This window comes from Crinia signifera, chromosome 9 (genome assembly GCF_055691185.1).
Source record: "Crinia signifera chromosome 9, ASM5569118v1, whole genome shotgun sequence".
Taxonomy (NCBI): domain Eukaryota; kingdom Metazoa; phylum Chordata; class Amphibia; order Anura; family Myobatrachidae; genus Crinia; species Crinia signifera.
The window spans coordinates 11,204,713-11,219,131 of NC_139225.1; the positions used below are offsets into that span (position 1 = coordinate 11,204,713).

General features: G+C 43.2%; 1 protein-coding gene across 2 annotated transcripts in view; it reads left to right on the top strand.

The window, feature by feature from the left end:
- ASTN2 (astrotactin 2) overlaps nt 1-14,419 on the top strand; it is a 349,199-nt gene that overhangs the window by 202,108 nt on the left and 132,672 nt on the right. For both annotated transcript variants that reach the window (XM_083161032.1, XM_083161033.1), the window contains 2 exons: nt 5,946-6,112; nt 9,474-9,662. In XM_083161032.1, coding sequence (XP_083017158.1) covers nt 5,946-6,112; nt 9,474-9,662 — 356 coding nt within the window. The remainder of the gene's footprint in view (nt 1-5,945; nt 6,113-9,473; nt 9,663-14,419) is intronic.

A 14,419-nucleotide genomic window follows, 5' to 3' on the forward strand; every position in this document is an offset into this window, starting at 1 on the left:
TCTTAACCAGCGTCAGATATCCAGCATATTGTAGGGTCTGTGAAGAATTCCGCTATAGCAAAATTTTCAAAGCAACTGTTGCCCACCAAAAAACAATCCTTGGATTCAAGTGAGTGGAAACTTGGTCTAGCTTTTAACTATGGCAGAAAAGGTGACCACAGGTTGGTAAAATGTATGACTAATTCATGCTACTCTCTCGATGCCAAGGTCTACATGGTCACAGATCTGGTCTGTTTTCCTGCCAGGTGGTGAGTATCTCTGCAGTGGATGTACAGGTGTTCTTGTTGGTGGAAAGCTGTATGGGGCACTCTGTTCTCGATCTTCTCTGCTATCACTGTGGCCAGGAGCATGTCCACTCTGCTGATGTTGCATCGGTTGTTGCCAGCAATCTGGCACAACGCTGAAGATAGGGTGCTGTGGTTAAATTTGAACAGGAGTGTATTGAGTCTTTTCCAACCCATTTCTCCATCTGTAGATAGTGTTCCTTCTAGGAACTGGGCAGGGCAGGGCGGTGCTGCATGGGGGCAGCATAAAGGGGGTGGACCAGGCCCACCGACATCACCATTGTGGGCGGACCTGGGCCGCCGATGGCATGAATGGGGGCGGGCCCGGGCCACGACATCATGAAAGGGGGTGGGCCCAGATGCCACTGTCACGAAAGCGGGCCCGGCCGTCACCACCACAAAAGAAGGCTTAGCCTACCTGCCAACATTGCCAAAAGGGGCGGACATGGCCCCGCCAAAGTCACTGCTGGGGAAGCGGCAGGAACAGGCAGCAGCATGCTGTTCCAGCAGGGCTATGCTAGAGGGGAAGGGCACATTTTTGACCTTTAAAAATCAGGCACGGCGCAGCGCCCCGCTAAAACAGCCTAGTGGGAAGACTATGTAGATAGATTCCTCATGGAATCCCTAATCATTCTACATGTGGTCCTTTAATTGTAGCAACTCATTGTGATAGGCATATTCACAAGACAGTGTTCAGCTTCTCAAAGTCCAGCTGTATTGTATGTCTCTTAAGTGGTCCCCAATTCCTTTATTTAATTTTATTGCAGTGCATCCTACATATTGGCCCTTATTCCGGTTCATTTGCGAAGGCAAATTCCTTCGCTAATGGACAAAACCATGTGCACTGCAGGTGGGCAGATGTAACTTGTGCAAAGAGAATTAGATTTGGGTGGGGTTTTACTTGAAAATGTGATCTATATTGCAGTGTAAAAATAAAGCAGATAGTATTTTTCCTGCACAGAAACATAATAACTCACCCAAATCTAAATCTGAATGATTACATGTTTGTGCTATTTATGCATTTGTTGCAACCTTACAATTGTAGAACCCTTGTTTTTGTAACTTGGCCATGTGTTCTGTGTTCCGCTTGTGGTCTCAATGTGATTGTTTTGTTCTTTCTGATGTTAATGCTTTCTTATAACCCATAACTGGGATGTCTTCCAAATGTGGATTTAGGGAAACAACAGAAAGTCTTTTTTGCGGTGCACAAGAAAATAGAAATATAAAATGTAACTTTTATTATTCACATCTAAAATTACTGCGGAAATATAAAAACACACATACACTACAACATGAATAGACTAAAGACATTTTCTAAAAAGGAAATAACATTCCTAATGTTGTAGGGGTGGGCACGTATGGTTTTATCTCAATCAAAATCTGCAAGACTGTGTAGTGTGTGCCGGATCAAATAGGAATATTAGAATATCCAGATGGTGATTGGCATTATGGCCCTTATTCAGATCTGATCGGAGTACAAATTTGTTCTCAAAATGGGCAAAACCATGTGCACTGCAGGTGGAGCAGATGTAACATGTATAGATAGAATTAGATTTGTGTTAGTTTTTTGTTTCTGTGCCGGATAAATACTGGCTGCATTATTTTTACATGGCAATTTAGATTTCAGTTTCAACACACCCCACCCAAATGTAACTCTCTCTGCACATGTAACATCTGCCCCACCTGCACATGGTTTTGCCCATTTTGAGAACAAATTTGTACTGCAATCAGATCTGAATAAGGGCCTATATATCAGTTGTGGGGAACCATGTCCCTAGATTTGCCACACCATTCAAACAAGGATATAATGTGAGGAGACTAGGTGCGGGCAGCATCCTGGTCGCTCCTGTCACCTCCTGTTTAGGTGTACTGAAGACAGAAATGTTTTGCTTATAATCCTGGGAGGACAATACGTCCTTACTCCCAGCGTAGTTATTAAATAGAATGGTTCACACTTCAATGCCTATGTCGTGTACTGATAGCATTGAAATCAGCCTCTCCATCTCTTCCTATCCGCACTGACTCCTGTGATAGCGTATGCCTTCACTGTGTGGTGACCGGCAAACCGCTACGGCTTGAAGTAGTAGATAGGCGCACCACTCGTTAAGTCTATTGGCACATTCAAAATACAATTTAATCAACCCAGCTTTCCCCCTGCTAACAGGAAATGCTGACGTGCGTTTCGCAACAAGCTTTTTCAAGGCCAACCGGGCAGGCACCTGGAAGCCGCATTTATACCATCCCATTATCCATATTCATGAGTGTTGGGGTGTGTCCCCTTGTCCCATTGACTATGTCCTGGGGTCAAAAGTATGTGCTTTCGTGAGTGTTGAGATATCGAAAAAAGAATAAATGTATGGAAAAAATATAAAATAAAAAATGTCCTAAATGTCATATGATTGTTTATGATTCTATATTTTTTCATACATTTATTCATTTTTTGATATCTCGACACTTAACACACCAAGGTTGATAAATAAACACAGACAACTACTGTATTATTTTAGTATGCTATTCCTATTTTTATACGTTTCCAAATGTATTTATTATTTAATTTTCCACTTGTCAGACATCCTATACATAACGCTGCTTAGTACCAGGGGAGGGAGGGGGGAGCGGGGGATGCACTGCTTAGTACCAGGGAAGGGGGGTTAGCAGGGGATGCGCTGCTTAGTACAAGGGGAGAGGGGGAGCGGGGGATGATCTGCTTAGTACCAGGGGAGGGGAGCAGGGGATGCACTGCTTAGTACCAGGGGAGTGCGGGAGCGCTGGCAAGGGGGGGGACACCAGTTTGAGATCCAATATACCAGTTCAGACCCATTTACACTGCACAAATAACGGGTCTGAACCGTGTAGGATCCTTCTTTTTACCCGTTTTGAATTACCCATTTTCTTGAACCAATAATTTAAAACTGGTGCTTTCACACTGCAGCTGTACCGTTTTAAAAGGTTAAAAAAATCGCCAATATACCATTTTAGAGCTGCAGTGTGAAAGGGGAATAAGTTCTATTTGCTTGCTTTTAATTAGTTTGAATTGTTAAATTCTGATTCTGAACATCTATAATATTTGTTACTGTAGGTTTTAAATAGATGCTTCATTTTAACATTTCATTTTCTGTGCTCAAGGACAGTTGTCTGACATGAACAAGTTAAGAGAATGGAAATCTATAGCTCGTATTCTGTCTGGTATGAAGTGTTCTGGCGTTCTCTCCTAAGAGAGAGCATCAGTGCTATAATTAAAAAATAAGCCAAATGACTGAATGTTATTAAAACAACTGGGAATTACAAATGAAGGACATGTTGATGCTGCACTAATTACTCCAGGGGTAGCATTAAAGTATGAAACAGTAAATTACTATCTCTTCCTCAAGCAGATTTTTTTTTTCACCTGTCCTACATTACTCAATAGATTGAGATGGTCATACAGAATATAAAGTGTTTTTGCTAATAATAAATGTAAAATAAAATAAGTAAATGATATGGGGAAAAACACCAGTAGTTTCAGACAAAAAAAAAAACGAGCATACGAAATTCTGCTTTTAATGTGAAGCACAAATCCTAATTACATGTACTCCGAGGCGTTCCTGTCAGTCATAATGAGGTGCAGTCTCCCAGGGTCCCTGGACAGCTGGAATCCATGGTCATATCAGCAGACAGAAAGTCAGACATACCCAATGTTCTTGTCACACTCATACGTAATTAGTTCACAATTCACAGTTCTTAAACAAGCAGGCGCTTCAACATTTGGCTGATGTGTTATATATGGTTCTAGCAATGGATTATAGTTAACGTTGCTTAGTATAATCTTTTGTACGTTTGTTCAAGAACTCTGTCAGCATTCGTGACACTTTGCGCCCAAAAGCACATTTTTAATTAACAGGTATTTATATAGCGCACGCATATTGGCCCTTATTCTGGTTGACTCACTCGGGCGCGAATTCGCATGGGGGACCGATGTTTTGCGTATGCGCAGCAGCATTTATGCAAATGTGTATACACTGGGTGCATGTGTACTCAGCAAAAAATTGCTTCGCTGGGTACACGTTCCTTGCCTTTTGAGCGGGGGGTGGAGAGGGGTGTGGAGTGCTGAGCAGGGCTATTAGCATATGTGAACGCCCAGCGTTTCATGGGCGTTCCCATGAAAACGCTGGGCGCACACATGCTAATTCGTTCGTAATGCACGTGCGGAGGGGCAGACAGCTGACATAACCGGATGCCAGCTGCCCGCCCAATTCCCTGGAAATCGACACGCATATGTACAAGTGGTCTGGATCACCCTTACATATGCGTGCGCTTTCAGCATCATTCGATGATCAGCAACCTTCGAAAGATGGGGAAGGTTCCCATTGGCATGCCAATGGATATTTATGTAAAACATCCACTCGCATGCCGGGCGAACGAACTTGGCGTACGAAGCGTGGTAGGCGTAGCACCATTCACAGGGTGGGTTTTGGTTGAGTTGCAAGGGTGCAAATTCGCGCTCAAGCGAACCAACCAGAATAAGGGCCATTAGGCATTGTTTTACAAAGAATATTTCATTCACATCTGGTCCTGCTCCAGTCAAGCTTATTATCTATATTTCCAATCAACACACATACGCAGTAGAGTTTATCTCTGTGTCAGAAGTTAATTGTGTTTTTGAAGCATGTGAGGATACAGTATGCACGCAGAAAACACAGAAAAACTCCACACATATCACTTTGGTCAGCAATTGCACTCATGACTTTAGAGCTGTGAGTCAGTAATGCCAACCATTCTGCCAACCAGCAGCTGTATTACGCCTGGTAATGTGATAAAGCAGTGATAACGTGGAAGGTGATAATGCATCAGCTGTGTTTGAAAAATGACAGTTGGGGGTTAATTGGTTGGTGCGTTAAACACCTTACACTTTATCACTTCACCAGGCTTAGGGGGGGGGGGCATTTATCAATGATCGCATTTACAATGCGACCTGGATGGAATATTACCGCCCAAGAACGCATTGTAAAATGCAATCCTGGCGCTGGGATGTATCATTGTGTGAACAGGAGCACATAGGCTGCAATGGGCTATCACCATATCAGAATGGGGGTGGTGGCCGCAGGCGGTACAGGAGGGATCCCAGCATGGTTCAGAGATTCCTGCTGCGGTCCCTCCTACATACATTCGGGGGATGCTTAATATTTGCGGCTAACCCCTGAAAACGGGTGTTTTCAGGGATTTAGCCGCAAATATAGCTAGGTAAATGGGCCCCTTAACCCATTCAGTGCCAACGCTGCTGTGAGAGATCCTTAAAATATTTGTTCAAAATGCCAGCGTCGCTCACAGCGACTGTTCTTTTTTTGGGTGCAATACTTTTGGTGCGAACGAAACTTCAATTGACTCGCGGTGCGGGCTGCAATGTACTGGCGGTGTGGGCTGCAATGTACTGGCGGTGCGGGCTGCCATGTACTGGCGGCACGGGCTGCCACGCTTTTTACACAACTGTGCTGCAGTAATGACACTTGCACTATTGTATGTTACTTTTGCATCTCTGTGCTTCTGAGAGGCTTCATACATTCATGTACTGTACTACTCCTTTTCAGCACTTCTTATCTGTATAGCCAGTGTGAAATTGCTGTTATACCTCCAGCAGGTTTAGGTTATATAATATTTATTGGAGTTTTACTCACTGCCCTTTAGTGTCCTGCGGGGCTGAAGCCGATGAAGGATGGAAGTGGCTGCTATGAATACACCAAAGGAATAGACTGTTCAGACGGATCTAATGGAGGCTGCGAACAGCTTTGCTTGCAACAGATGATCTCACTGCCAGACAGCCCAAACGAGAGTGCAATATACATGTTCTGCGGGTAAGAGAGCACCACATACAGTAGAAACACACAGAGGAGATGCCAGATTGTGTGTGTGTGTGTGTGTGTGTGTGTGTGTGTGTGTGAGGCAGGGTTGGGAGAATGTCACAGGTATTTGTTATATGACAGTATGTATGACCGTATGTATTTTGAACATAAATGTAACATTGGGTGACATTTAATAAGAAATTGTGATTTTTGTGAATTTTTTCGCCCAAAACGGCTAAAATCGCACTTTTTCTCGAATTCGCATATTTAATGAGATGCGGAAAAAGGCAAAAAACGCTGATTTTGCCGCGATATCGCACATTCTGAGAGTGCGATTTTTAGTTGCGCCGGAACTCGCATCCAGATGTTTTCCCATTACAAATGATACAAATCGCATATTTAATGAGATGCGAAAATGGGAAAATGTTACTAAAATTCGCCACACATGCAGACCACGTTCTGACAGGCGAATTTGCATGGTCCTGTCTTAAAAAATGTGTAAAAGTACATTTAAAAAAAAAATGGCGTGATGGTCCTGAGCATAACCAGCCCCGGGCTCATTGCGCCAGACCTGGTTTGAAAATATGGGGGACCCCCAGATTTTTTGTTCCCCGTATTTTTGGATGAATCAATGAGCCCCGGGCTGGTTCTGCTCAGGAGGGGGGACTACACACCATTTTTTTTCTTTTTTTTAACACAAATTCGCACACATTTCCTCAAATTCGCACATTTACATGACTAAAAATCGCACATTTTATTAACTAAAAATCGCACCATATCGCAATTTTTTGCCCGGAATATGCACCTCATTAAATATGCGAATTTGTGGCAAAAAATGCGTATTTTAAAATGACTAAAACCGCATCCTATTAAATGTCACACATTGGAGGTTATTCTGATCGAAGCGGCCAAACGTGCGTACGTTCGCTATTAACGTACGCTAGCCGCACGCGGCTGTTGGGGTTAAGTCCACCCACAACACTGCCGCATACGTACGGCCAGAAACAACGTAGAAGGGGAGTGGCGTACAAATGAGCGTACGCCAACGTACACGGACGGGCCAGCCCTTACACTCCGACAACTGGCGTACAACTGAGCGTACGCCGCCGTTTACGGACGTCTCTCGTCCGTCTTCCCACCGCCTTCTTGCGGAGATCTGAGCGTACGCCAGCTTGCACGGACGGGTCCCTATTGTTTTCAATAGAAAACTCAGCTTATGTCACCGCTCGTGAGAGTGAGCGTACGTCCGTGTACGCTGACATACCCTTCATATATATGGACCTGCAAATGTTGCCTTTCAACTATAATTATGAAAATTAATTAATTGATTGAATTAATTAATGTGCTAAATAGTGGCCATGGGCTTAAAACATTGCTGAAACATCCTTTGTAGGTGTTAGATGTGGATTATGTTATTGTATCATAAATACAAAACCTATGTTTGTATTAGAGTGAACACGTTGACACATGTCGACTTGTGTAGATTGAGTGTGCTACTGTGTAAAGTCTATGAAAGCACGTAGTGAATGTGTCGACCTGTTTAACAAATACCTACCTTAGCATATATAAGCAGGTCTTACAAAGATTCTTACCTTAAATTAAACAAACCTTTAAATGTAGAGAAGTATAGAAAGATAAGCTTCCAATGTGTTTGAGTGCTGTGTGTGGCTTGCAGGTAGTGAATTCATGGTTTGGACTTAATAGACTGCAGTATTGCTTATTACATTCAGGTGTATGTGTTTGGTAGTAATCCGCGTAAATTAGCTAACCCAGGCGCACGCTGGCATGCGGTATCTGTAGGGGTGGTCTGAGCTGGCGGTTGGCGGCCGCCTGTTTTGTGTCCGAAATGAACGCTGCTTTAGTCGATCGTGCGGTAGTAGCACCGCTCATTTTTGGTGCACACCCCCGTGTACGCCCATATTTACGCCCATTTTCCCTCATTATTTCGGCCGCACCCCTCTTCACGCCCCTGTGCCGCCCCCAATACCGTACACTCGCGTACAGGTTTTTTCGCACGTAGAGACCCGTCCGTAAGCGTTGGTGAGTGTTCGCGCCTGCGCATTAGCGAATGTACGCATGCGCAGATCATAAAAAATCCCGGGACGTACGCGTACGGCCCGGCCGCTCCAACCAGAATAAGGCCCATTGTCTCCTGACTGATTTGCCTGTGCTTGCCATTTTGTATTACACAGTTATAGCTACATGGACTGTACGCCAATGTTATACATTCCCTTCAGAATTAGACTGGCGCAGCTGGCTTCATGACAGGCTATAGGGATCAGTTATGACAGTGTAACATAGCACAGAACCTGACCTCATCATTAGGGGTCCATTTATCAAGCAATATTTGCGGCTAAATCCCCGAAAACATCCGATTTCGGGGGTTAACTGCAAATATTAAGTATCACTGAAATTTATTAAAGGGGAATGCAGCAGGAATCTCCGATCCCTGCTGCGATCCCCCCTGCAGCGCCACCGGCCGCATCCCCCATAGGTATCTATGGGGGATGCGAAGCTGCCCGATGTATCAACATCGGGCAGCCCGGCTTTGCACCCCTGGGCTATCGCCATTCTTATATGGCGATAGCCCATTGTAGCCCATGCATCGCACTGCCCAAGCGGCAGTGTGGTCAGCGGGGTCGCGCGGGGGGGTCAGCCCGTAACCACGCATACGCAGACCCCCCCCCCCGCTTCCATCTCTGGGTATCGCAGGGAAAGGCTCCTTTCGGAGCCCTGTCCCTGCGCCCTCAACCTTCATACATTCAGGTGATATGATCGCATTTTACAATGCGATCCTGGGCGGTAATATTCCGCCCAGATCGCATTGTAAATGCGATCTTGATAAATGCACCCCTTAATCTATAATCACCATGTACCACACACTTAACAAACTGTTGGACAATGAGCAGATTTGGGTCACCATAAAACAGCGGGCTCCTTGCATTAGCCGCAAGCCTCGCTGTTTAGAGGAATCCTCGCTGTCCTCTGACAGCGAGGGTTTCCTTGGATCATAGAATAGGGTGAGCAGCCAGTGCGGGGTTTAAACGGTGAGGGTTTCTTGTTTTCTGTGATTGCCGCCATTTAACCCCCTCGCCGGCCGCATTGAATACGGCCCGATGCGATTTGAACTAAAAAATTCAAATCGCATGCGAGAAGCGCACTGTGGCCCTTATTCTGATTGAGTCAGACGGCTGCGTGTTCGGTTGGACGGCCGATGTATTGTGTTTGCGCATGTGCAAAGGCGTTACATTTACATTATTTGGTTACACATTTATTATATGAAAATGAGTTTAACGGTACTGTATGTTTTTTTTATTCTTTATACATATATGTAAATATATATATAATGATATATGATATATTTTGTTTGTAGTTGTGTTGAAGAATATCGCCTAGCCCCAGATGGGAGGACCTGTATAATGGTGACAGACGTTTGCGAAGGTTCTAAGTGTTTACGGTCAGACACTCACCAGAATGACACATTGTTTGGAGAGATGCTACATGGGTTTGAGAACAAGACACAAAGAGTTAATCAAGGTCAAGTTTTCCAGATGAGTTTCAGGTGAGACCAAAGCCTTAGACTAGACAAGATATATTCACCATAAGCCACATTACCAAAAAATATATATGTTATAAAGTATGTAACAAGACTTTAATCCAAATACTCATATAAAAATGTGGTTTAACCACTTTGGTGGTATGCCCGGAAATCTTCCCGACTCAGATGCGGCAGCGGGCTGTCTCGGAAAATTTCTGGGCATACCACCAGTAAGTAAGTGTGCGCCACTGGTGCACCACCTCTAGCGGCACCCTCCTGTCGCTCCCCCCTGTGACCTCCATGCTCAATTGTACGCTGGAACTCCCCTGATGCTGCTTCAACTGCCATTTGCACTGCATCAGTGACCAGGTGGCAGGCCTCACTCGGGGAGGTTTTGGGGCGCCTCGGGAGAAATTGGGAGTGCTCAGGAGTTTGAGCGCCCAAGCTGCCCCGAACCTCCCCGAGTGTGGCAGTATGGCCTGCCACCTGGTCACTGCTACAGTACGAATGGCGGCAGGGAGCTCCAGCGTAATATCGCAAGAGGGCAGAGGTTAGGAATGGGGGATGACAGATGGGGGGGGTCGGGACTGGCTGCTGCCTTTTAGTGGTAAGTATTGCTGGAGCAGGACAAACCTGCTCCTACGATCAGCTCTGGGGTGGTCACTGGTCGCTGGAGCATGCACCCCCTGCGGCTTTCCCCGGCAGTGTCTCCTTTTCATCAGTGACCATCTCTGAGCATTATATTGCTCCATGTGAAAAATGATATTGAATATTAAACCACCCTATTTTAACAATGATTTTCAATCAAAACTAATTATTTTTTTAAATTGTTATGGTTTTTTTCCGCAATAAACAGAAATCCTATGTTTTTTTTTGGTTTTGTTTGTTTTTTAGTTATATGCTATAAATAAGCATTATTTTGCAGATGGTTGAACCTAATTGGCCACATGAATTATTGCTTTATTAATTGTCCGCATGCTTTTCGAAGGTGATAAATTATATTACTTGACTCTGTAAGGTAATGTAGTTGGCGCAATTTTGCAGTGAATACGATATTTAGAGATAGCGCTCACGTTTTCCCATACCTTAAAGTAGGGAAACTTTGAAACATTCCGAAATTCATATAAATTGCATTTTTTTTGGTTAGGAAGAACAAAATCTGCTTTGTAAACAAAAAGCCACATGTGTGGGTGAACAATGAACTGAGTGAGATTTATGTGAGCGAATAACAGCTAACACATCAAAACAGGATCCACGCAGATGTGGAAAAGCACCACACATAGCATTTTATCTCTGATAAATAAAAAAATTAAAAAATTTTTTTGCTGTTCATAAGATAGAATATTAAAAGTACAAAACACATACAGCAGCATGACACTTAATATACAATTATATCTTTATTTTAGACATAGACTTCAAGAATTACTGGTAAAAACTCACTATACACATTAGACGATGGTGGCAGAGGTTGGGTGACGTCATCATTTACCGTTATTGTTCAATGTGTACAGCCAAAATTGTTTGTTTGGAAAACTTCAAGGGTACATCAATGACGATGCTGCTCATTAAGCAAATCTTCTAGTATGTACAGGGCTCAAGAGTATTACAGTATATAACAATGTAGATTGGGGGGGCTGATTCAGAGAGGGCCGAAGGTCTAATGGCGGCTGTATATTTAGGCCATCGCCTTTCTGTGAATTTATGAAAATACTACTACAAAATTCTTCCATGGTGTACATCTGTATTTAAGTATGTGCAAGGTCTGAGACACCAACTTTCAGCACTGGTATACGCTGGGTACACACTGAGCCATATATCAGACATTCCATCGATGACCTATATATGACCTATATATCGCAAGCCCGTCTGTGGGTATCTACTCCCAAAATGTAGTTCCTGACATATTGGCCTGTCTGTCCATACACTTCCTGCAGAGAGTACTGGTGACTGATGGATGCGGATCACCACATATGGTCAACATGGCGTAGGTCAATAGGGTCATTAGGTCGACCTGAAAAAAAGGTGAGAATGATCATCACAGTCAAGGTCAGAAAAGGTCAACACATTTTTTTTGTGAGCTACTTGCCGTTTTAGGTTAATGTTCACCGTCATAATTCACGTAGATAGAAAGAGATGAAGACGTTGGAAAAAAAATGTTGACCATTTCAACCTGTTGACCTTAAGTACTGTCAGCCTTTTACATGTCCATTTATTGACCACGTTGACCTAATAAAGGATGACCTATCATCTGGATACATTTAAAATGCCTGCCCAGTTGTGACACCAGGCAGGACACATCAGGTGGGCAGTTGGTACGTGTGTATGTTCTGTACTTACCAATTGTTAGCTTGGTTGCCGGATTTTCCGGTTGATGGATTTATTGACCAGGTGTGTACCCACCTTAATACTGCCTGGTGTGTCTTTAGATACCATGATTAGCTACACCATCTAGCCTCTGTGAAAGGTAAAATATTTACCGATGAGTATGGCCTTCAAAGTTAACGATTGAGCATCTGAATATACAAACACTTCCGTATCATTCCCATGACACTCCTATAGCATGCCTGTAAAATGGACCATCTCTGGACATCTATGTAACCACCTCCTAGTCATTGCCCAGAAACTCTTAGCACTTTTCCAAGATATCTCTGATAATGTCACAACAATGATTCCAGTGCTTACATTCTGTGTAGTGAATGTGTTGTAAAATAACTCCATCAACATTGGCATATTTTTTTGAAATGTCATCCCACAGTTACTGTTACAGGTTGAGTATCCCTTATCCAAAATGCTCGGGACCAAAAGAATTTTGGACAATGGATTATTCCGTATTTTGGAATATTTTTATGTTTGAATGAGGTATCTTAAGGTATCTTGTATTTATGTTGTATAAGCACCGGAAACAGATGAAATACACACAAATATATTTTATTTGTGCATGAAACAAGGTTTTAAAACGAAACAAAGTTTGTGTACTATCTCAGGCACTGAATTTGAATGCCAAGCAATCATGTCCTTGCACACATTTAGTGCCAGTTACATGTTACTTCCACAGTAGTGCCCGTATCAGATGTACCCCGTAGGTTTTTAGCAAAAAATAAAAAATGAAAGTACATTTTGGAGACTATGGTTCTCAGAATAATTTGGATAACGGTATATTTGGATAAGGGATACTCAACCTGTACTATTGCTCATTTATATCATCCGTAATATAAGGGGGAATGTACAGCACGACATCGATGCACTGTATAAATAGAAGTGCTCTGCAGGAGTTAAAAAAAAACTGCTCGGTATCATTTCTAATCATGTAAATTTACAAAGACAAGCCGTCAGCTCATGCATACTGCTTTACTTGGTAAGAATTCTGAATGCATAATCCACATCCTCCCCTTTTTCAGGCCACCACTGTCTTACATTATGTATAGGGATTTGGGCAATACATTGTCTGAATGGTCTCCCAGAACAGATTTTTTGAGAAATTACAATTTTTCTATGTATATTAATGTGATCAGGGTCAGATTGTCCGGCTGCAGAGGGCACACCTGCTATCTTTCACTCATACAAAAAAGGAATTAATAATCTAATTAGCAATTAGGCAGAACAAATTAAACTATAAAATAGGCAAATATCTCACTAAAATTCTGAGAACATTTTTCGTTCATTGAAAAGCTATTACTACTCCATATTTATCATCTCAGATTCGTACTACATATTCTATGACATACATAATCCTGAATCTGTTGACCTGGGTAGCACAGTAGAATGTTAGATAATCAATTTGCTGTGATATGTTACGGTGTAGAAGAGGTCACACATTTAATAAGTGAATTTTGATGCTTGTCTGTTTATGTGTCTATCGTCCTTAATAAAATGAATCACAGAAGCTGGTACGCGGTATAGCTTGATAAGGACTGAGTAAAAGTAATGCTAATTTTACAGTATTCAAATAGGAGGTAAAATATTAGCTTAACATAGTAAAAGTGAAGTCATCTTCTAAACTAGAAAAGGATACTCCTCTAAAGTAGTTCTTCATTCAAAAATAAATGACATACAGTAGGGGGGTATGCAAACTGGGATCACGGCTGTCGATCCCCGCCAGCATTCCCGCCTCTTCTTCTGTATCACCTTGTACCCCTCCACACAATCTATATTCCCTACCACATGTACACGCATAAACAGACATTCTAGGGTTAATTTGTTGGGAGCTAATTAGCCTACCAGTATATTTTTGGATTGTGGGAGGAAACAGGAGTACCCGGAGGAAACCCACGCAAGCACGGGGAGAATATACAAACTCTGCACAGTTAGAGCCATGGTAGGAATCAAACCCATGACCACAGCGCTGTGAGGCAGTAATGCTAACCATTACACCATCAGTGCTGCCCCGTATATATAACACATGGTGGGGATAGAACTCATGACCTCAGCGCTGTGAGGCAGTAATGCTAACCATTACACCATCTGTACTGCCCCTTATATATAACACATGGTGGGGATAGAACCCATGACCTCAGCGCTGTGAGGCAGTAATGCTATAACCATCACACCATCCGTACTGCCCTGTATATATAACACATGGTGGGGATAGAACCCATGACCTCAGCGCTGTGAGGCAGTAATGCTATAACCATCACACCATCCGTACTGCCCTGTATATATAACACATGGTGGGGATAGAACCCATGACCTCAGCGCTGTGAGGCAGTAATGCTAACCATTACACCGTCCGTGCTGCCCGTATATATAACACATGGTGGGGATAGAACCCATGACCTCAGCGC